General features: G+C 39.1%; 1 protein-coding gene across 3 annotated transcripts in view; it reads left to right on the top strand.

Moving 5' to 3' along the window:
• LOC126871920 (hemicentin-1-like) overlaps positions 1–10,717 on the top strand; it is a 104,444-nt gene extending 93,727 nt beyond the window's left edge. For all 3 annotated transcript variants that reach the window (XM_050631282.1, XM_050631281.1, XM_050631283.1), the window contains 6 exons: positions 598–749; positions 844–988; positions 1,753–2,046; positions 2,614–3,003; positions 4,369–4,686; positions 8,872–10,717. In XM_050631282.1, coding sequence (XP_050487239.1) covers positions 598–749; positions 844–988; positions 1,753–2,046; positions 2,614–3,003; positions 4,369–4,686; positions 8,872–9,413 — 1,841 coding nt within the window. In that variant the 3' untranslated portion in view covers positions 9,414–10,717. The remainder of the gene's footprint in view (positions 1–597; positions 750–843; positions 989–1,752; positions 2,047–2,613; positions 3,004–4,368; positions 4,687–8,871) is intronic.
• The last annotated feature ends 12,519 nt before the right edge of the window (positions 10,718–23,236 follow it).

The following is a 23,236-nucleotide window of genomic DNA, read 5'->3' as shown; positions in this document are numbered from 1 at the left end:
TCGTGGGATTAAAGTTTGGAGAAGAAAGTTGAAATGAATTCTATGTAGCGTGAGATTAAGAACGATAGGAATGGAAGATAAAAGCGTAATGAATAAACATTACTTTTTATTTCTAATAATATATGCATATATATCGATTGCTGTAAGGATCAGGACAACCGACGTGTGTGAAGAAGATCTGACATTCAACGGAGATTGAACGCCTCTCGATCTCTTCTTTTTCTTGTAATATTCTTAATATAATACACGTTATAAGATAAAGAAACGACAAATAGAAAGATGTTCGTCAATTGTATTTCCATATCGTCGCTTTTTAATCTCATCGAACATAAAATTTATTTTAGCATTCCACCGAAAACAGAGACGATAACGTAATTATCCGCAAATGCTATCCACGATGATTTGAAACGTTGCTCCTTTTTGGCGATGAAATTTTCAAGAGAAAATCTCGATACCGTAAATTATATTGCATTCGTAACTGCTTTAAAATAACATAGGTATCGCTCGACGAACGACGTTCCAAATTTCATTGCAATTTACTAAAAAGCATATTTTTCCATCGAAATATCCCTCTATGTAAATCGTGTTGGATTCCAGTGAAACCGTTAGTAGTGAATATTACGAACAAAGAAACGCACTTGTCGGCGTTAAAAACGTACGAAGTTGAATGCGCCAGTTCGGGTTCCAGGCCAGAGGCTGTGATCACTTGGTGGAAGGGAAACCATCAGGTCAAACACATGGCCAGAAATGTGAGTAGAACATTTTTGAACTTATACCAGCCGCGGTTCGTTTCTACCTTTGTAAGACAGGTACACGCGAGCTTAGATTCTGAGTTCTTCGTAGTTTGCAGATAGTCCGAACATCACGAGAAGCGTGTTGAGTTATGTACCCACCATGGAGGACGATGGAAAATATCTGATCTGCCGGGCGGAGAATCCGGTTGTACCTAACAGCGCCCTGGAAGATAAGTGGCGACTGCTGGTTCACTGTGAGTAAAGCGAATTTTCTTTAAACTGTGACACGATGACGGCGTTACGAGGGATAACGCGAACGAACATTTTTAAAACTAGTATTTCTTTTTTAGTAAATATTTAGGTATGTTTTGTGTTGCTAAATTTAAGTATCACCCTTCTATGTATATTACGCTCTTTTGTTTCAACTTTCAACTATGTTTCAACACTGCCTAAAATGGTATTACTTTCTTGGTAAATTTATTTTCAATATGCCACTAATTTACAGTATTTTTGTTTCACAAGCCGTTTCTTTATTTCCACGAGTGTGTACTCGCTTCTGGCCATCGAATTTAGTTATTAGAACAGCGAGTAGGGAAACGTGTAATACCTTGACCGAAAGCTCACGATTCAAGGATTACAATGGCGCTGATCCGAAGTGGCAAACTCAGCATATTGTTATAAGTAATAAAAAATTCACAAAACAAAATACAAAAATATCATTCGAGGCTGGTTTTTCAAGTTATAAACGATAGCGTTTTACGTTGAAATTATAATGGTATCGGTGGATCAGTCGACGAGCCTTTCTATCTCACTTACGATTTACGTTTCCAACTCTGATATAAATTGAAATCTTATCCCATGTCATTTGTTCCAATTGGTGTATTTTACAACAAGAAATATGAAATACGAGAGAGATAGGAAGAAAGATTTATCGATACTAGTAGGTGTGTCTAGTATACTAGTAGGAATTGTCCCTAATGGTACTCTTACATTGATTTATCGCGCATAAAATTCCCAGATGCACCAATAGTGACGATCAAGCTGGGCTTGAGCTTGAAGGCAAACGACATAAACGAGGGCGATGACGTCTACTTCGAATGCGACGTTCAGGCGAATCCCAAAGCGTACAAGCTGGCATGGTACAAAGACGGCAAGGAGCTGCATCAGAACTCGACTGCTAGAATTTTTCTTCCCAGCGGACAATCTTTGGTTTTGCGAAGCGTGACTAGAAATTCCGCCGGCGAATATTCTTGCATGGCAGTCAATGTCGAGGGGAAATCTACCAGCAGACCGGTAACGTTGGACATAATGTGTGAGTAAATTTTTACATTTTTTCTTCTAATCGATTAATACCTCTAAATACGCGAAAATCAGGTATTCGGTGAAAGATCGGTAAAAAAGATGGGTAAAATGCTCGAATGAATTGGATATACGTATCGCATTTATTTTATAATCGAGCAATAATATAACGAAATGAAAACAATTTTATCATAAAATATAGGTACAGTAAGTAGAAAAAGGAAATGGTATTTTTTGAATTTTATTTCATGCATTGTTATATTTCCATAATTAAACGATATTTCAATTGTTATACTTTTTTTATTTACTATGTCTTGCCAGGAGAGTGTTTTCTGCCATTGAGCTATCCAGATCATTGTAATTAAAGCACCGTAACTATAGAATAATTTCCAAATTTCTATTTCGAACAATAATCGAGCGGTAAATGAAATAAAAATTTTCCTACAAGATTTTTAATTTCTCACCTATTTCTATGTTCGCCACGGTAGATCGACTTTAAGATCGTGAGCTCGTAATTCGGTTAGGGTCTCGGATTCGCGTTGACACGATACATTGGAGGTGTGTCCGATCTGATTCTCAGACGCGCCTGTCTGCAAAGACGGCTCATCTACCCAAGTTGTCGGCGCCTTGAAGCACGAGACGATCTCGCTGGTATGTGGCGTGCAGTCGAAACCGCCGCCCATCACTTTCCACTGGACCTTCAACAATTCCGGCGAGCTGATGAACGTGCCGGCCAACAGATTCACGCAAGTGAAGCCGCTCAGCCTCATCACTAGCCACTGGCATGGATCCAGGTTGAACTATACTCCAGCAAACGACATGGACTATGGCACGGTTGCCTGCTGGGCGAAAAACCGGATAGGGGTGCAAAAGACACCCTGTCTTTTTCAGATCATCGTCGCCGGGAAACCTTATCCCCTTCAGAATTGCACGGCCCTCCAGTCGACCGGTCCGTACGCGTATCGAATGGGTAAGCGACACTGGAACCCCTCGTTTCCACCTAAACGCCGCTAACTATGCTATTACGTACGCCCGTCATATAGGAGGATACTAGCACGCTCTCGATAGCTTCGTACGCTATGTTCAACAGCTTGTTTTCCGGTGTTCCCTCGACAAGAGACAAGATGTTCGGTCGTGCGTGAAAACGATCGTAAAATTAGGCAACCCCTTCGGGGATCGATTGCCGTGCGTTTCGAAGGGCTGCTCGGTTTTTCGTTACAGGAAAGCGACACTGCAGATGGGGAAGTTTTACGCTGTTTGGTCTTGCTTTACCGAGGAGACGCGTTAAACGTTGTTAGGCTACTTTTCCTCGTTTTACGTCCAGTCCTGTCAGGCCGTTATTTCGCAACCAAGTACTTTTCTCTTCGATGTAGATTATAGCTCTTAAGCCGTTGAAGCAGTTTATTATTAAGGTTTCTATTGCGCTTGTTGTTACAGTCGTATCGTAACTGAGATTCAGATTTTAGGTAGACTACCTGGTTAAATGCTGCGTTATTTTATGCTATTTAGGTCAGCAGATTGTTTAACGAATAATTTTTGTCGTAATTCTTGTCGTAATTCTTCTAAATAGCTTTTACACATTTTTACAGCGCTCTAGAGCTTTATCTTGCGTGAATACGAAATTTTGTCCGATTTATCGTTTCCTTAGTACCTTCAGCTAATTATCACGCATTATGTAAGATCAGGAAGTAGCCTCATAGCTATGAAAAGAGGTGTACACACATGTGTATAGTTATAACGCAGATATATCAGGCGAAATGAAACTGTGAGTCACAGCGTTTTTGCATGCAATCCTTTTTTTTTTTACAAAAGGACTTGTTTCATCCACGTCCTTCGTTAAAAGATAACGTCAGCATGATAAATAATAATAATTACGTAATAATACTGTTGTACAAGTACAGAGTCAAAAACCGCATAAACAAACACATGAAAAATAGCAATTTTTCTATCTTGATTATGGAAATCTTCTAATCATTCGTATCTTCATTCGTTCCAAAGATGTTAAATAGTTTTCTAATCTAAATATACAATTAAATAAATACTTGAATATTTAAGTAAATGTAAATAATTAAATACAGCGAAGTACAAATAGACTATTACAAATTTAGATTTTACGCAGTATAATAATTTCCAAAGCGAGCAAGCCACTCGGTTTAGACGACAAATTATTTATATCTTTAAAAATATTAATTTTTCGACCCATATTCGTTAAGAGTTCTCTCTTTTATGTGGCAAGTACTGTCTACCCTCGATTTTCTGAATTCTCTTTTTCTCTCACGTATAACAGCGCGGACATCCTTCTCGAAACCATTCACCACATTTTTCCATGAAATAGGTCACGAGGATTTCAAAGCCACCGAATCGAGGGATGCGGATTGGTTGATCGTCAGATGCTCGGAGGGATTTGACGGCGGTTTGCCCATAACTAATTACGAGCTGGAGGTGTATAGCGAGGAGAACGTTTATCACTTCAATACCTTTTACCTAAACCACACAGAGAGATCCAGCTCGTCCGGTCCGGTTTTTGAGGTTCCTGGTTTAGAGACCGGTCGTAAATATAGGCTTCATCTTTACGCTGTCAACGCAAAGGGTCGAAGCGATCCTGTAGTCCTTGAACCAGTCACGCTCAAAGCAGTCGCTATGTACACCACCGGTAAGTTCTACGAATGTTTTCCTTTCTTATTGACGTCAAAAGTGTGCAGGATGTAGAAGTATTCGAGCCCTTGCTAATTACGCGTTTACTGGAAAATGTATCTAGCAAATTTGGTACTTTATTTGGTATTTTACATTATAAAACACATATGATACAAAAGGTAGGTTCGCAATAGAATAAATAGAAAATATACAACACACTATTATATTATCTATAACATTAGCATTTACTTATAACATTAACATTTCCAACTCCGTTTCCAGCATGTAAGTACATTAATCTCCTAATTTACGAATATCACATAGCTCGATGTATTCGCTGAATACGAGCAAAATGAAAAATTCGTCAATACACACTCTCTTCCTTGATTCGACGATATTATAAATGACGATATTACGAAACAAAATTAACGCGTATCTCGAAATGCAAACAGACACGATCGATAATGTCGTGTTACCCGCGGCAATATCCAGTTACTCGAGCAATTATACGCAACTTGGTAAATCGAACGAATTCATTTCCATCTTAGCTCGTGAAAACCGCTGGAAAACCGAAGGGCGAACGTCACGATCGTATTCAGCCTGGGGTACAGAAACGGTGAACACGAACGAGGTCCTTTGGCAAGAGGGTACGCGTTCCTGACATTTGTCACGTCTCTCAATTAGCCGGAATTGTATCACGAGCTGAACGGGCCGTAGCATCGCATTGCGAGCTTGGTCCGTACGTTTCACGAGCGCAATTATACGCGTATCCACGATCATTTCAAGCTCTCTTTGGCCGGAGTCGCCTTTCCCTTTCCGTGCGACACGTTTCTTCGTATCCTCCTTTCCCGCGGAGGTTGAATTAAAATCCCATAAAGAGCGAGTCCCTTTCCTCGCTGCTGTCTCATTCGAGGCGCATTTATCGCCTTTAATTTCCATCCTCATGGTTTATTCATCTCGGTCCGTGGACGATCTCGGCCTGTGTGCGCAAACGTTCCCCGCTCTTCTTGGATAGGTATTCGTTCCTGTACATGCACGTATAATGGTGTGTACGTGGACAGGCACGTTCGCAACACGAGCTCATCTCGGATCTCGGCCTGTATACGTTCTACTGATAATGCGAAGCTGGTCTGCACCGCCTCGAACCTCCAACCCTGTCGTCAACCTTTGCGAACCTCTTCGGATCCGTTTCAACCAGTTTCGCCGAGTCCATGTCATTTCCTCCTAATGCGTCCCGTTAAGAACCGCAGGTTAGTGCTTTTATAAATGCGAATGCTCGCTCTGAACGAAATGAATTCGTTCTGTATCGCTCTGGTTCGTTTGAACGACGTTTATTCGGCGAGGCACAGCGATACTTTCGTCTGTTCGTTACATTTTTTCATTGACGGTGTCATTATGGATACCTTGGTCAATCCGCAGTGAGAATACACTGTCGGTTGTTTGATGTATCGTTGATTAATACGTCGACCAAAACGTCGACGTACCTGCTCACGAACAGAACGCAGGATTCATTTTTCATTCAATTAAAAAAATGTTCATCTATATTATTATGTTCTGATCCTATTTCTCTTATCCGAATTCACGTTGTTCGAACGTTCTATCGTTTAGACACCCTATATGTATATGTACGTACGTATGTGTAGAATCTGGTTTACGTTTAACAGTAGAAGCATTTGCATAGCATTCTAATATCCCAGACGAAAACGCGTTATGCTAACCACAGTAACTGGGCGTGAAATAGTGAAGGTGTTTGAGGATAATAGAAATATTGTAATACGACATGTGGTCTTCGGGATATTAGAAAGCGGAGAAGTGCTGTTAAAAATAATTTACATTACGCTAGGAGGTAATTTTTGTGAAATGATCTTTTAATACCTATCATGTTGAGATTGTACGTGATACTTTATGCGCTTTGAACAATGAAACTGAAAAAGTTTACGTGTCTCAACCTCTTGCATCGTTTCAAGATCTACGAAAAGGGCCGAGATAGTACAAGACACTAAGGAGGCTTAGATCTATTCGATATAATCCACCAAAAGAATAATTCTATGATATTGTTACAGAATGATATACGTGCAAACGAACTCGGATAATATTTCTTGATATTTTCCTAATTATTATTTACATAATCGAAGATTCTACCCAAGTACGTATATACATATTTTGTTTGCAATTATTTTATTCAGATTTCATCATGTGCAGTTTCGTAGTTCCATTGCGTTAATGTTCGTTATTCCGCGTAATATGAAATGTAAGTAATACGACGAGTATCAGGATTAAAATTTGTCAACGTGATTAATAATGACTTTTTCGTAAACGTGAATGAATAAGCGGCATTATCTCATTTTACACGTATTGTATTTCATCGTAACATCTATACCCGTTTTTAGATTTTCGCGTTTCATTACAGCGTTAACGAGATTTCAAGATTTACGTAACACCCACGATATACTGTCGTGAAAATGTGTATGCGATCGATTAACAAATTCAGTAAGTATAAGGATAATATACGCACAAAATGGTACGAGATAAAACGAAAACACACGAAACGAACTTTTTCCGTTCAATCCGATACTTCAAAATTATTCCTTCTGGAACAGTTCCATCTCATCTAAGTATTTACGTAACGACGATTTCTCCTAGTGCCATTCCCTTTCTTCGCTAATTTCGTTGAAAGTTAAGCCGCTGCATTAGGATGTATTTGCTCTGATTGCAAATTGCCTGTAAACGTTAGCCGTACACAAATCAAATTATCTTGGTATATGTTTGTTTCGGAATAAATATGTACACATCTGTACAGGTGCATACGGAGGAACGTGCACATTCGAAACGTTCGTTGGCTAACGAACCGAAGCGTTTTCGGAATGTCAAAAAGCTCGGCCATCGTCGTCAGTGGGCCCGCTTTCCTATTTCCTTCTCGATCTTTGCTACCGGAAGTTGTTCGCGTTTCTCTCGTGATCCAATAGCCATCCAAGTTTCCCGGAAATGTCTTAAGGCGCTTTTCCAGGAAAGACCGTGTCTTTGATTCGAATGCTCGTTTCAACGAAAATAATCCTGCATTCGTTCTCTTATTCCGAAAGGAATTCCGGGAAAGCCATTCTTTTCATTTTGATAATTGGCGAGGCTGCGTTTTGTATCGAAATATCTTGCCATTAAATGTAAATGATGACTTTACAAATTAAATTTTCGAGCTTGTAGATAACTGGTCGAACATAATATTAGATTAATATTTATGAAATGTCGTATTTCTGTATGAAATTTTGTCCCGTCCGCAATTATCAACCGCGTTAAACGAGATTTTGCTGTGAATTATGTTTATTCGTATTCGTATGATTTAGATACGTACAATTCGTTATTCATGTTGCGCAGACAATTGAGAGCTCGTAAGAAAAACAGTCCTAATCGAATTTTTCAACTTTTTACATAACGATCCTTGGAACATTCGCATCTCATGTTACAGGATCTTACAGGATCTTACAGGATCTTACCGAACGATAGAATCGACCGCAACTGCAATTTTGTTATTCTTTATTTCTTATGAAAAAATATATTACGCTATATTTTAAGCTGTATATCTATATTCATACTCGTCACAACGAAAAGGGATCGTACAAATATCAGAAAAGATAATTTAAAAAACGACCACCATCTAGCTGAATGCTTAGACGATGAATTTTAACAATTTTAACTCTATTCATCGTTGCGTTCAAGTTACCATCATTAAGAAGAAGCCAAGCAAGCATGTACTTGCAGATAAAAAGAGGCAAACTTTCGACTTGAATTTCGATCGACAAACTCTTGGGAAGAGCAGCTGATTAAATCGTCGAGGTTCTATCATAAAATCCACAGGGGCTGGTCGAACGAGTCTTAAATTACATTTCTAATTGCGCGAGCGTAGCGTTCAGACGAAACGTGGAAACTGGCTGCCATTCAATAACGAAATTCAATTATCGAGTGATCGATCTGTAAATTTAAAATCCACGACGATACGCCGTGCTCGATCCGCCGAAAGAAGAGCGTTGGTTGGGAAAACCCGGCCGATTGTACGCGATGCGCGTTACCAGTCGTCGGTGGTTTTAACAGCCTCGTTAGCAGCACTGATAACGAGCGTATCGTCCGATTCGCTTTCGACCAAGCCTCGTACGTTCGATCGTTTACCTAACGTCTTGCCTTTTACGTGAGTCACGTTTCCTTCTGTCCGCAGATCGCGGAACTTCCGACGGCAGCATGGACTACAGTCTTCTGGTGGCGTGTTTCGCCGGTGGAATAACAGCCGTGTGCATCCTGATCGTCGGCATAACTCTGACACTGTATCGCCGTAACCATCCGATGCAATCGATGAAAACTCACACCGAAGTGGTGCGTTACGGCAACAAAGACGACAGAGTGGTTATAGCACCGTTGAATAAGGAGACCAGCGACGAGATCAAAGGAGAAACGATCAACGATATGGCCGATGACGATCCTGACGTGATTCCAAGCAAGATGGATAAGAGGCCCGACATATTCGAACCGAATTACGAGACTTGCAAGTCGGACAGAACGAAAGATTTCGGTCATTTGGAGGAGCTGGATTATCCGACGCCCTCGTCGGTCTTGCATACAAAGGACTCGTGGATCTATCCTAACGGCTACGTGAAAAAGGTGGAGAAGAGCTTGAGCCCGTTGCGACCCAGCACGCTCCCTGTCCATCGTAGTCACGATATTTACACGAGAAGTTCGCGTGTCCAAGAGAGCTGTATATAGGCGGTCCTGGTGCTTCGTCGACGATCGTGGCGTCACGACTGATGCTGACCAAATTGACGAGCCGCGACTCGTTTTCCGATACTCACCGACGAATTTTGCTCCAGCGTATGAGTTTTAACGTCCGATGCTCGCTTCGCAGGTTTTTGTTTCCATCCCATCGTTTGATCGTACAAGTAGCTTCCGAAATGAATGAGATACACGTTTGGAGAAGGTAGACAGTGGAATAAATTTTGGCAATTAATTTAACTCTGCGTAATACCATACGATTTGGATGTTATTAACACACGCGTATGGTACGTACCAGTTATAATAGGTCGTAACGTATGAAATGCCGGTCCGAATGCTTCGGATTCTTCAGTTAGATCGTACCAAGGAGTACATTGTCTGAAGCGTGATAAACGCGGACTTATGTTCTCTTTCGTTGCGCGTATCCTCTGTCGAGGATCGTGTTTAAGGTTCTTCAAGATCCTCTTTGTAACGGTACAACGAGTACGCGCAAAATTGACACCACTTTTCTTCGTTTCAGGTGAGTTTAATTACTTTGATTACAAATGTGTGTTTCAACGTTGAAACTCGAATTGGAAGCGACAGTTACTCTGCAAAAACCTAACGTAGTTGCTGATTTTCCAACGAAAATGCAGGTAACCGATCGCAACGTTTCTCTTCGTAAAAGCAAATAAAACTCCAATTATAGATGGGTGTAGAACGGAATTGTTCAAAGAACGACATTCTCGAGACTCGATGGAAACTTCTGGATAGGTTTTATTCGCGTGAAAGAAGGAAAGAACGGACGCGGCTCACAGTTTACTATCCTATCGCGAAACTACGATTGACTCATGCCAAAAACGTTAAGCATGGTAAACGACGTTTGTAAATAGACAATAAGTACCGTTAAGATTCCCTCCTGAACTGTCAAGGTCGTACTCTTATTTTTCACATAGATCTTAATTAATCGTAAATATAAATGTAAAAAGGAGAGAATAACAGGCGATCATGCAGTGTCTCGTTCGTCACGACGTTTGTACATAGACAATAATTTTTCTTCCTTGAATGTTGGTCTCCCAGTCGAAAGCTTCCCGTACTCCCGATATCCATCGTCGCGTCGCGTCGCGTTGCGTCGGTACCGTGCTTTCGTGTTGAACGTTGTTTCGTATGAATATTTGGTGTATCGTGTGAGAATGAACGCGTTTCACCGGCAAACGCGTTTACGCTTGGTCAATCAATTGGTCGAACCTTTTAACGAGCATGTAAACGTTTGTATATATGAATAATAAACTTCGTTGTTTAATAACTTGGAAGAAGAATTTGGTTTCTCAAGAATATACCCTGTGACGTTGAAGCAACGATGGAACGTAAGTAAATAATAGGTTCTCGTTGATTCGGTTGGTAGGGTAAACTGCGTTAGAAATCTGCAATATTACTAATTGTACGTGGCTTCTAACAAAATTGGATTTATTTCGCTACGCTGCTTTACCGAGTAGCTTTTCTCATAGAAAATGTCACTCGATATTTTTTGTGACGTTCACATTAACTAACGATTAAATATCGTCACTAATATCGATAACGACACAAGTAATTACTCGAAAACTAAGAGAAACTTGATCGATGGTTCTAATATAATTGTCTATAACTAACTTTGTACGTAACCTGAAAATATCAAATACGAAAGTCGGCCGATTTATAACTCGTAACGTTTGCGAAACTCTATCTTTATCGATGACGTGCAATTTTTTAAATTTCACAAACGCGAATATACAGTTTCTCGGCCTCATGGCCGACGTTAATCGATACACGGCACAGATAAAAACTAACTACAACCGGATTCGTAATTGGTTACTCTTCGCTTTACCGTACAATCGATTTCTAGTACTTTTTGATCTATCTGTTGCAAAAAAAGCGACATATTTGAAGCGTTGCGTCGTTTCCTAACTCTGGACACGACGCGGAGGACATCGAATTGCGCTCTCCGCGGAATCACAACGAATACGGCTTTACATAAATTCCAACTGCAATTCCAGTTTGACAGCAGACTGTTTCTCTTCCATTAACTCTTCGACGTTTGGAATACTGTTGACTGATTCTGGACGCATAGGCAGCGATTTGCTGGACCGGCTGATATTTCAGTAAGCCGCTTATCCCTTGCCGCGGATCTAGAGATCTCCTCCAGCGGCTCGTTTAACGTATACCATCGCGTACACACGATTCATGCAGCACAGATTTCAGTGCACACGCGGCTTGACATTGCAACGGAGATCTAGACGACGATGGCCAACGATAAATCACATCGTTAGGACAAGGCTGTTCCTAGCGAATCTCGTTTCACGCTACCTGGAAATAAACTACCGGTAATGTATTCCTTCCGCAGACACACGTCAGTTGACCGTACCGTACGACTTATCGTTAGCGGCATTATGGTGGAAATCTAACGAATAAGGATAAAAATTGCGAACAACGTTCTAGATTTCATAGAAAGAACTTTTAAATAGAACGTTGTTTTGTCGACAACGCGAATCAAGCCGATGGGATTAATTAATTTTTCACGATAGCAAATATACGGTTAAACACAGAGTACGCACAATCTATGTTTTCTACACGGATATTCGAGAGATCATTTGTTCGTTTCTCTTTGTTTCGTCGGCGATTCTCTTACGTAAAGCATGAAAATAATTACTCTTTCCCCGTTTCGTTTCTTTCAACTTGTTAATTTCGCTGCTAAACAGATACCGCGTTCGAAATTTTTACAGCGTAACTGCACACTCTGTTGGGACGAAACAATCGATCATCCTAACAGTTTATGAAACTCATTTAACGCAATTTGTTTTATTTTCAACTTCGCTTTCTGTTGTAACTTTATTTTCAATTTTCCTCTACCGATTTATCATCGCGAAGGAAGTTGCAAATAAAGTATGATCCTCGATGTATTTACTTATTTAGTATTAATTTGTTATTTATTTATTTAGTATTATCTATCTTATACGCCAATAAGAAAAAGCAATAAATTTCTCAGGATGGATTAAATCAGTGTTTGCTTTATAATTGTTGTTATTTCTATACTCAGAGGTAGGATCAGAATAGTTATTATTTTGTTGACTGGATAAATCTATCACACCGTTCTGAGCCAAAAAAACCTTTATCGCACTCGCTTACAAAAACTAGGGTTAAAAACAAAAAGGCATCTTAAGCCTATCGATTAAATCTATCGATTGCAATCAGGATCGTCCTTTAGTTACTATTCCGAATACTATATACTACTACTATACCTACTATATTCCGAATATGAAAGTGATAAATTTACAATACAGTAGTTCTCACGATACACGAGTATGTGTAAGATTCGACACGATTCCTCTTTTTTTTTCCATTAGTGATCGTATAACAGAACATTCGGATAAAATCCTTGATCACTGCAGGTCTCACAGCGATTGAATATTTAAATATTCTATTTTTAAGTTGAAAAATTCTAAATTCATTCGTCTTTCGTACCTCGCCATTTGTTGCACCAGAAATACAAAAAAAAGAGGTCAATAGATAAACTTTGACCGATCGACGCGAGAAGATGTTAGACAAAATTGGAGTAAGCTGTGGATCCAAAATTCTAGAATTCCTCTTAGGATACGTTCTCCTTGTGAAACGAGAAAATTCCCTTTGTTCTTCGATGTTTTATATATGGCCTGATCGAAAGAAGACATCAGATATCAATAACTCAAACATCCTGTATATCCAACTACTGCCTTCCTCGTGATATTCCTGGATCTCCGCGAGTAACTGGCCAACCTTATAACCTATGTGCTTATCACCGGCTCGTGACAGTATTTTCAGCGCGAACCGAGACGCTGATACGGCGGCCGGTTCTTTCGTGCTCCTTCCAAAATTTATGACGGACGCCTTAACGTTTGGGCGTCTCGTAAATTCTGTCCGTTCTCGCCGAGAACACAAGACGCGTATTTTCTTTTCGAGAGAACGATTTTCGTGATTAGTCGACGAAACTCCGTGGAACTTTCTTGCCATATACGCGCATACAAAATGGACTGGAGACTAAGAAACGTTATATCATGTTGTATTATATTCGTTAACGTTAGATCGTAATACAGAGTGTCAGAAGACGAGTACTCGTAAGGCTTTAAGAGCTATTTTTCAAATATGACTTATTCGATTTAATTTCTTGTTAGGATAGTTCGATCCGCGCCCAAATGAATACAGGTTGTTCTAATCGCACGAATCATTCTATCGTATAGGCGTCTCTTGATTTTAATTTCGTACTACGTGCGTACTTCAACGAAGAACCATCGAAGTGTGAATGTTAGGAGGAAAATTACGGATAGACATACGACGAGTAAATTTTGTTAAATTGCCCATGTCACATACGAGGCTTGCTATGGTTTTACGTTACTCTGTCATATGTACCGTGTCGTTGTAGATACATATTTGACTCTGTTTCTGTACTTCTCAATTCATGTTCTGGAATTACGAATTGAAATTCGTTCGAGGTACTTTGAAAGTGTAACTTACCCTGACTAGGGTACAAATGGCGTTTGGACAATAGGCGAAAGGAAACGCGAGAACTGTGCCGGACGGTCGAGATATTTCGCGGTCGTTGATTTGGAAATTTAATAAGAAACGAGAAGGAAGGGGGAGTTGAGAAAGCGGGACCAGACCACCGGGCTGTTCGCCTGGTTTTATCTTCGTTTCCGTGTCGTCGCCTTCTCCTTTTTGCGCCCCGTACATCCTACGCGTCGTCCATCGTGGCGGAAGACTAATATCCGCATTAAAAATTTAATTATAAAGCAGTACCGAGCGATTCGCTTCTGCCTCGGCGGTCGCACCGGGGATGACGTCTTGATTATGGTCATTAGATTATAACGAGCCAAGCTGTTGTTGCACGGATGTCCTGCTGATCCAAAGCGTCGAATATGGTGGTCGAACTCTATGAATCGTCGAGATGTCGCTTTCGCGTGATAAGTTTCGCGTAACGTTGTATTAAAAGTAGTTTAAATACAATTGGTTCGTCGTTTTGTTGGCAAAATAATTTAAAAAGATTATTACCTGTACGTTGATAATTCACGATATTTTAATACAATCGAAACGGAACGCTTCAGTTTTCTTCTAACTATTCCTACGATAATACGTTAACTATAAAATATGAAATACTTAGCTGGCGTTTCCTTTAATTAAGAATTTAAGTAGTTCGAACGTTCCTTCAGAGGTCGACATAAAACGAAATTGCGAGGAACTCGTGGGTAAAGTTGTATTTCGAATATTTAAATTTACAACTCGCTGCTCACAGGCCAACAAACTCGCAATTCGCAATACGATCGAAGTGTAAGCTCTCGTTAACTGTAATTCATGTTCGATATCCATCACCATGAACCGGAAGCGCGCTCGCCAAAGGCCTAGAACGAATTTTGCGTGCACCTGCAAATTAGAAACATCGGAATATTATTCCGCCATGATATCCGCGCTTTTATCGTGTGTTTTTACAGCCAGAGAATCACGTTGCTTACTGTGTAACGCGATATGAAAAATTTCGCAGAGCAAAGTCGATCCTTTTTACTTCGCGGAATATCGTACTTTGGCAACAGTATCTGAAATTTACCGCTATGTATCTCTATGTATCTTTCCGCTGACGAGGAAAAATGTTGTCAAATAAAAACCGCTTCGATACAGCGCGACATATCGCGAAGTAACTTCTGCTTTTCTTGAAAATATTAAGATCGTTCTGTTGTAGCCGTTTCTTTCAACTACGAGAACGCGATGTTCGATTTTCTGTTGTTTAAACTTGAACGTATTTCTTTCTTTTCGTTCGAAGCTCAGAAATGTATCGATTTTGTTGCAAGCAGTGACATTATATTGGTTTGTGTGGAAAATTCGTAGGTAAATTCGAGAAAACTATTCAAGGGTCATCTATTTTGCCGAAGTTTACGTTTCATCGAATAACATAGACAGCTTTTGTTTCACTGTCTGAATTCTTCCCGTTTTCGATAATATTTCTCGGATTAGATTAATCGTTATTATATAAATCTTTGGAACTTTCCGCTGTTTTTCTAAGACGAAGAAAAGTTTTACAATAGAAGAGTTAAAAGTAACCATTTATTTTGTCTCTTTTCTTCCAATTCGAAGATATCAAATTCCCCAAAACTATTGGTACGACGCGTCACATTGTTATACGACGTTCGATTAAACGTTTCGTCGTAATAATCCAAAATGAGTAGCTATACGCGAAGATTCATCGACGATACGTGATAATAAACATCGCGGGAGAAGGAACATCGCATGCTCGCGAGCTATAAAAGCGGAAGCAGCTTCTAGATTCGAAATAAATATTTTTCGCAAAGTTGAAACGTTGCCAAGGAAAAGCGCCCTTAAGTCTGCCCTTAAGGTTAATAGTTTCGCAAACAAAAATTTATAGAACATTGTTTATTCAGAATCACTCTAACGATAAGAGTGATTTCACACCGGCCAAAGAGCACCGTGTACACTCATCCTTCAATCTCATTTCGCGCTCAGAAATTCCTGATGGTTTCCGAGGCAACAGGGACTCACCGATCCTCATCAAAATTTCAAAGGGCAACGTTTTCGACCCATCACGCTCGTAAATTCCGCGCGTTGCACGGTTACGTCATGCTCGAAGGAGATTTATCTCTTCATCGACGCAGCTCGATTCGAAACTTCTCTCTACTCCGTTCGCAAGGATTTGTATCAACCGAGAAAGAGCGGTCAGAGAAGAAAGGGCAAGGATGCACAGGGGAAAACTTTCTTTCTCCGACCAAATAAACTTGGACGTCGACGAGCGAAAAAGTGTATTGCCGAGGTTGAACGCCTCGTGAGGACAGTGGCGTGGCACCGACTTTCCAAATCGGCAATATCGGAGATATCGTAAAATTTTATAACATCGTGCCTTCGTCTTCTTTCGTGGCGATTTGTCTGGATATTTTCCAGCAAACCGATATCTCTTATAAGCGAGTAATCTTCAGAAAGTTAATTCAGGCAAAAGATTTATGCCAGCGTGTATCGTTGCTGGACTGGGGCGTTGGCGCGTTTATGGAAAATTTAAAGATTCAAAAATCTGCAAAATGCACGTAACGCGAAGAAATATGCAAATTGATAGATTCGACGAACGTGTTCCTGTTCTTGCGCGTTTCAACAAAAAGATTTACGGAACACGACGATAATTTTACTAGCAAAATTCGAATCGGCCAAAATTCGATTCTTCTTGTCGAAAGTTTGCTCCTTCGATACGATGTTTGATATTTTTTCAGAATCGAGGCGAACTAAGGAACGTGCCGCGGACGAAACAAGAGAATTTTTGCATTTTCGACGATCGACTAAGAACGTTCTCGTCCTCGTGTTTCAGCCTATTTCGTGTTAAGGAATTTTACCAACTATCCACAGCGATTTACATAGCGATGTAAGATAATTACGTCGGATTCAAAGGGCGTAATGGAGTAGTGGTTTTTCTACGCCCTGCCACGTTTCGTATTAACCGCTTTGTAGAAGCAACTCAAAAGAGCTCTTCACGGTCTGACACTGACTGTTCCTTTCGCAATTTATTGGACGTTTTCGCTCCGTGTTTTACGTTGGCTACGCGACTACTACGTGCGATTTATTCTCCGCAACTTTGCTTGTTCGAAGTAATGAGAGCAAATTGCTGGTCCGTGAGGAAAAGAAAAACAGGAAACAAAGCAGGCTTTTTAAAATAGAACAGCTATATCTTCGGTGTTATTCAAATATCGTTCCATCATCTGGATATCTCGAACGACTTCGAACGTCTTTGGTATATTATGTGATATGGTAGCCAAATATTTTATATTTATTAATGGGTTTATTGGCTTTAGAAGATTTCTATGTACGAGGCAAGTAAAGAATTTACGGTTGTGCAGTGTGCAGTAGACTATCGCGTTAGAATTCAACCTAACGAGAAGAATTATACGTAATTTGGGAGAAAAACTTTGCCGAAGCGAGCAGTACGAGTTCGCGACTGTGAGTTACTGATATTCTCAAACTCGTAAAGATGTATTTAAAATTCTTTCGTCTCGGTAAGTTTTTATCGATTCGTATCTTTTTATATGTTTCAAGCAAAGAGGAAACTTTATCTATAAACTCACAAATTTATAGTGAGTATTTTTCAAAACTAAAAATAACATCGACTAGTAGAATAAAATAATAACGATATCATTCTGCGATCGCGTTTAACCGCAACATAATTTTTGTTATCTTATTTTTTTCGTCACGTTTATGTTAATCGTACGTATTAGAGTAAAAGAGGTCCTTCGCGCGAAAATACAGTCGGGTAACTATGGTACTGCAAATAACATAATTCTTCCTTAAGCGCACCTAGTTATATAACATTTCTTTTTAAACGAAACGTTATGCCTCTTTATTCCGCGTTTAATTTAACATTTAATAAAGACGTACAATTTAAAGACACGCGCGTAGCGAAGCGATTCTAATTTATTCGCCATCCTTTCTCGCTTTATTCCCTTTTTGGTGGAATTTTGAAACGCGGCTACCGTGCGCGCTTTTGAAAATATGAACGCAACTCGAAAGAAAAGAAAAAGGGGGAAACAGGGATAATATATACGCGGGGCAATAGACATACTTTTAAGGTTACGCTTGAACATATCATGAATGCATTTTACATTTATTTTACTGGACCGTAATCCTCGTACTCGAGACTTTTAGTCCTGTATACGCGAATACTTGCAGGAAAAATTGTATCTCCTTAGTTTCCACTAAGATGCAACGTCACGTCGACAAATAGAAACCTTTACGTGACTACGATTCTAACACTATATAACGCGTGATAAACATTCTACGATCATAGGCGTATCTCAAATTTCAATTTCGTGTCCTACGCCCAAATCGCAATTTTGCATATTTTCAGGATTTCCAACTTTTAGATCTATCGAAAGGAAATAAAGTTCATTTTCTAAATATCGTCTCGCTTTTAAAAACGTCGTTCGTCGCTACGTATTCGTCCTTTGTGCGCGAAACGAAGAATTTATTTCTCAAATTATTATCTGGTAACAGTGGCTTAACTTTTTCGACATTCTAAAACGTAAAGCGTAAATATAAGCAGCACGACAGCAGAGTATCGATAAAATCGTTCTTACACGTTCGAAAATTAACGGGTGGTTTTATCGAGCAACGATAACAAGATCTGGTTAAATCAACGGCACGAAAAAGTTCGACCAAACACGCCAATTATTCGAAATATTTTCACGATCGAAAATTCAAATCGATGCGCCAAATGCGGATCGGAACTTATAACGCGAAATTATAGCGACATTAATAGATGCATTATAATCCTGCCTATTCACTTGTACAAATAGGTTTAGTAAGCGATCCACAGCGTCGCTCTTACTACGACATACATAGACTATGCACGTACGATGAAATGCTCTTCATTCGATAAAAAATTCAATGTAATTAGAAATCGCAGAAATTGTGAATTTCTTTCTTTCGTACAATCTTTTATTCTTTCTTATTTACTCGTTTATCGACTTATTTATTCGTTTCGCAAAAAATTGTAACACACTGCGAGTAGTAAATTGTAAGGTAAGAGGAGTATAAGAAAAATAATAATACATCGTATGCAGTTGTATTCCATTTATAGGTATAATTTGTTTAATAGCATACAAAGTAATTCCTTGGAAATTTAAATTAGTTTAATAATACGATAACTCTATTATTTTTCTACGCATCGATTATTTTAGTCTCGGTACTCGTATCACGATCGTTCCGAAGCTGGTTACAAATCAACAGTATGCTGTTCGGACACACGTATCAAGGCGTAAAATTTTATGCCATCTCCAAATTATTTCACGCGATATGTTTTAATTACGAACAATTATAGTTCCTTTTAGACGAAAGTATGCATCGCAAGAATCCACCTACACGGGACAGGAATAAGCGCTCGGTAATAAAAAGGAATACAAGTAAGCGAGCACGTCATCGTGAACGTGTTAACCTTTCGAAGTTCCAAACTTTTGTAACGGCAATTATAAAAGTTTAAAAATAATCAGATGACGTCGATATTTAATCGGCGATAATTAATTACTCGTTATTCTTAGGCCAGGTCGATATTATACATATATTTATAATTCTGGATTTGTCTGCTTCTTTAAATAAAAATGAAACCTAAAGGTTAATTTATATCGATATTTAACGGTGCTCTGTTTCTCAGCGTCGTTTAATTAAATACCGTGTAAAATGCGAGTAAGGCTAGAATTTACTTTGCTTTTAAAATATGTATGTTTAAACTTTTACGTGCTAAGCTATAACACGAAACTGCAACGTCATAAAATATTTTACGTGCTTCCCCTTTTGTTTTTCTTGACATATTACCACGAAAACGAACGCAGCTTTTCTATTATATTTTAATGCACACGTTGTTCGGTTCGTATTCCTATCTTATTAAACCATCTTTATTCGTCGGTATAAATTCTTGGAACGTAATAGTGCCACCTTCGAACGTACGAGTTCGGTACCGTATCGCGAATCTACGACTTCATTTTCCGTATATTTATTTCAAATGCAAACTTAAACGCAATATTTATACGATGGAAAATTGAATAGAGAAAATTAGATGAAACACGTTTATTCCCAGTCATACTTTTACGCGTGTAGATAATTTATAATTTCACCAACTAATTAATGCATTTCATTATATTTTATTTGCACCGAATAATTTTGTTAAGCTTAATAGCATAAATTATGATTCTATGTGGAGTACGGCAAAATATTTGATTAATGCTATCTCGTTAAATGATTCGCCTCGACGAATTAAAATAACGAAACGTTATTTTATGAGATACTTATCAACCATTCGTTTGCTTTAAGAGTAAAGAGGAGAAACTCGTTAATAAATGATACTAGTTTCAAAAAAAAAAAAAAAAAAATAGCTACACATAAAGCGTAGAGGTATCCGCGTTAAAGTGGAGCGAAACACTCCTGAATCATCATCGCACAATTAATACAATTGATACAATTAATACAAGATCAAAATATTTATCATTACGATGTTGCTCTATTCGTTGGTCCTCGCCAAAAAAAAGCATACGTTTAAACATTCGCTCGGATCGATACGCTTATTCATAGCCTGCGTCTCTTACGACTCGATGCACGCTCTTTTTCCACCTTACGCGAATTCGAAGAACGTCAGGACGCGTAACGCGTAACCATCTACTCCGGAGTCTTAAGAAATTGTTGAGAGAATCGTTTCGCAAGACGGGGAGGTATCGCGGTGTTCTTGTTGGAAGCGCAATGTCGAGGCAGTCGGCGAAAAATGTGCGACAAGGTGACAGGAAGGGTGAAGGGGCTGGAAATCACGGTAAAAGGAGAGACAGAAGGGCGTAGATGCCGATGGAAGGGTGCCAGGCTGAAGTAGTCCGGCACTTTACGAAATGAGATACACCCACGCCTATAAAAAGCCAACCACACCTATGTGTACGCGATATACCAGCCCTGTGAGCTGCCGCTCAAGGCTAGCGATTTCAATTTTCAATCGCCATCGCGATGGAAAATCATCGACGACCTCTCGATTGCTGACGGTCTGCGAGCTGAATCGTTTCATCGTTCTGTCTATTTTCTTCGTGGATTGTCGATTTTCCTCGTGCGCGATGCAACGGCGGAGACGGCGTAACGTCAAAATAGAAGGTTCGGTGGAATTAAATAAATAATCAAGCGATTAAATGGAATATATTTGTTTCACGGGGCATATACAAATATTTATAAATAATACCGGGCTGTTGGATTTTTGTCGCGATAAAAAATAGGATAACGTACCTGTGCATAAATGAAAAAGATAAGAGAAGTCTAATAACAAATGAGTAATTTCTTCCAGTGACTGGACCATATTTCATAACTTGAACGAAAGTCCATTTACGAGTCGGATAACCTTCCTACCTCTTCATTTATTTGCCTTTAACGATTTTTCCTGGAATATCTATCCTCATAGGCCGGCTTCTACATCCGATATTTTCACCCTTCTCTTCAAGCCACCTAAATCTTTCCTGCGACTTTACATCTGGCAATCGAGTGTTAAACGGCTGGCAAGAATCAATAATTTCGGTATATAGGGTGTTTCACAACAAATGCGTAAAATCGTGGAAGATCATCTCACACGTGTGTAACTCCATTAAAAAATAACGTAGATCCTAAAATTGCGAGAGGATTTAGTTGTAGGAAAATTCCACTCTTTTTGTATATTATAATACTTAACTTCTAAAACTCTCAGGCATATCTACTGGCGAAGAAACCGTACTTTCGATAGAATGTTCAGGAACCAAAGACTAATAATAGCTGAAAAAGAAGGAATCCCGAAACTTTATGATATTTCAGGCGATCAAACTTATCGAGACAGCCTCCTAGATCTAGATACATTTTACTCTTAAAATTCATATTACGCGAATTTCACAGAACTTCTCAATTTTGCCCTCACCTTTCGATAAACAGATCAGGCGTATATCATTTCAAAAAAGGCGGAAACCATTCTTTCGATGGTCCTGGAAGATATACTCGAGGAATCATTGGAGGATGCAAGGAACTTAGCGGTGACCGCTGGCAAGAGCAGCGTGACCCGCGAAGAAATGGAAAAGTCGCTGAGGAATCTTTGTCTTCGTTTGAGTACGGTGCCGGCATACAGCGCGAGAATCGGCTCCTGGAACGACGACGAGGACGAGAGTAACAAGGGTCCTGTCGACTCGTCCAAGGTTGGTCGAACGAAGAAAAACAGATAGAATAAAAAAAAAAAGTTACACTCGAAGGCCGCAGCAACTGGATCGCCCCTCGTCGATAAACAAAATAGGTTGTTTCAGAAGGTTCACGGCATCGCTGCTGTACCTCGTCACGCTGTCACGGGGACTGCAGTCACAAAATAGTGACCATCTATCGCAATCTACGTTTCCTTCGGTAATCGTTAGTGCAATCGATGTGCATCCGTGTTTCATGGGAAATAAAAAATATTTTAAACTGATCTACCTTATGTTTCAATTTTTATATGATCTATTTCAGACGTATCGTGGATTAGGAGATAAAACTTTTAGAGAGTTTCAATTCGAAAATTTAGCTTTTTTAATTAGAAACGGATAGAGAACAGCTTGGGAGGAAGGAATTTGTTGTTGGTATTCCGGTGAGAAATTTCAAAATATTATATTTACTTTAAAGACGCATAATCTCCGTGATATTGCGCGGAGAAATTGCTATTAATGACATTAAAGATTTTTTTTTTATTTGAAAATTTCACATTCACAATTTGTCCAATTTGGACATTTGGTAGCATTTTTTATCTGTTTGATTATCACGTGGGTGGCTACCCCCAATGGGGTACCATCTTCGTGTTTGTTAAGATATATCCTTTGTGAGACATTAAAGATGTAATTTTTTGCTTGATAAAGCAAGCGACTCTGTTTCACTTTTAGAACTTTGTATCCGTTACTTTTTGTAAAACGTAGTCGTGAAATTATTGTAGAAATATAACAACTCAATAATGCTGAAATTAATGTAAGAGTATAAAAAATATCAGTGACGAAAGAGATAAATAAATTAGTTGAAACGAAGTAAAATTAGGCGAAGTAAAGAAACTGAGACGAATATTTTCAAAATGCGTCGTGTTAGAGTTTATACTATATTAAATTAATATACACACAGGCCAAGATTGTTTCAATAAATCATCTGTCAACTGCTTTGAAAAGTATCAAAAATATCAAATATATTTTCCCTCCTACCTATTTATCATTTTAATTTTGTGTTTAAAAAGTTGAAATTTACTTAATACGAACGTACTTTGGCAGAAGGGTAGTTCGTAGCCAACTTTAACTTTAATA

This window comes from Bombus huntii, chromosome 12 (assembly GCF_024542735.1).
Source record: "Bombus huntii isolate Logan2020A chromosome 12, iyBomHunt1.1, whole genome shotgun sequence".
Classification (NCBI taxonomy): Eukaryota; Metazoa; Arthropoda; class Insecta; order Hymenoptera; family Apidae; genus Bombus; species Bombus huntii.
The sequence above is the reverse complement of the archived record's forward strand: the minus strand, read 5'-3'. Positions and strand labels throughout refer to the sequence as shown.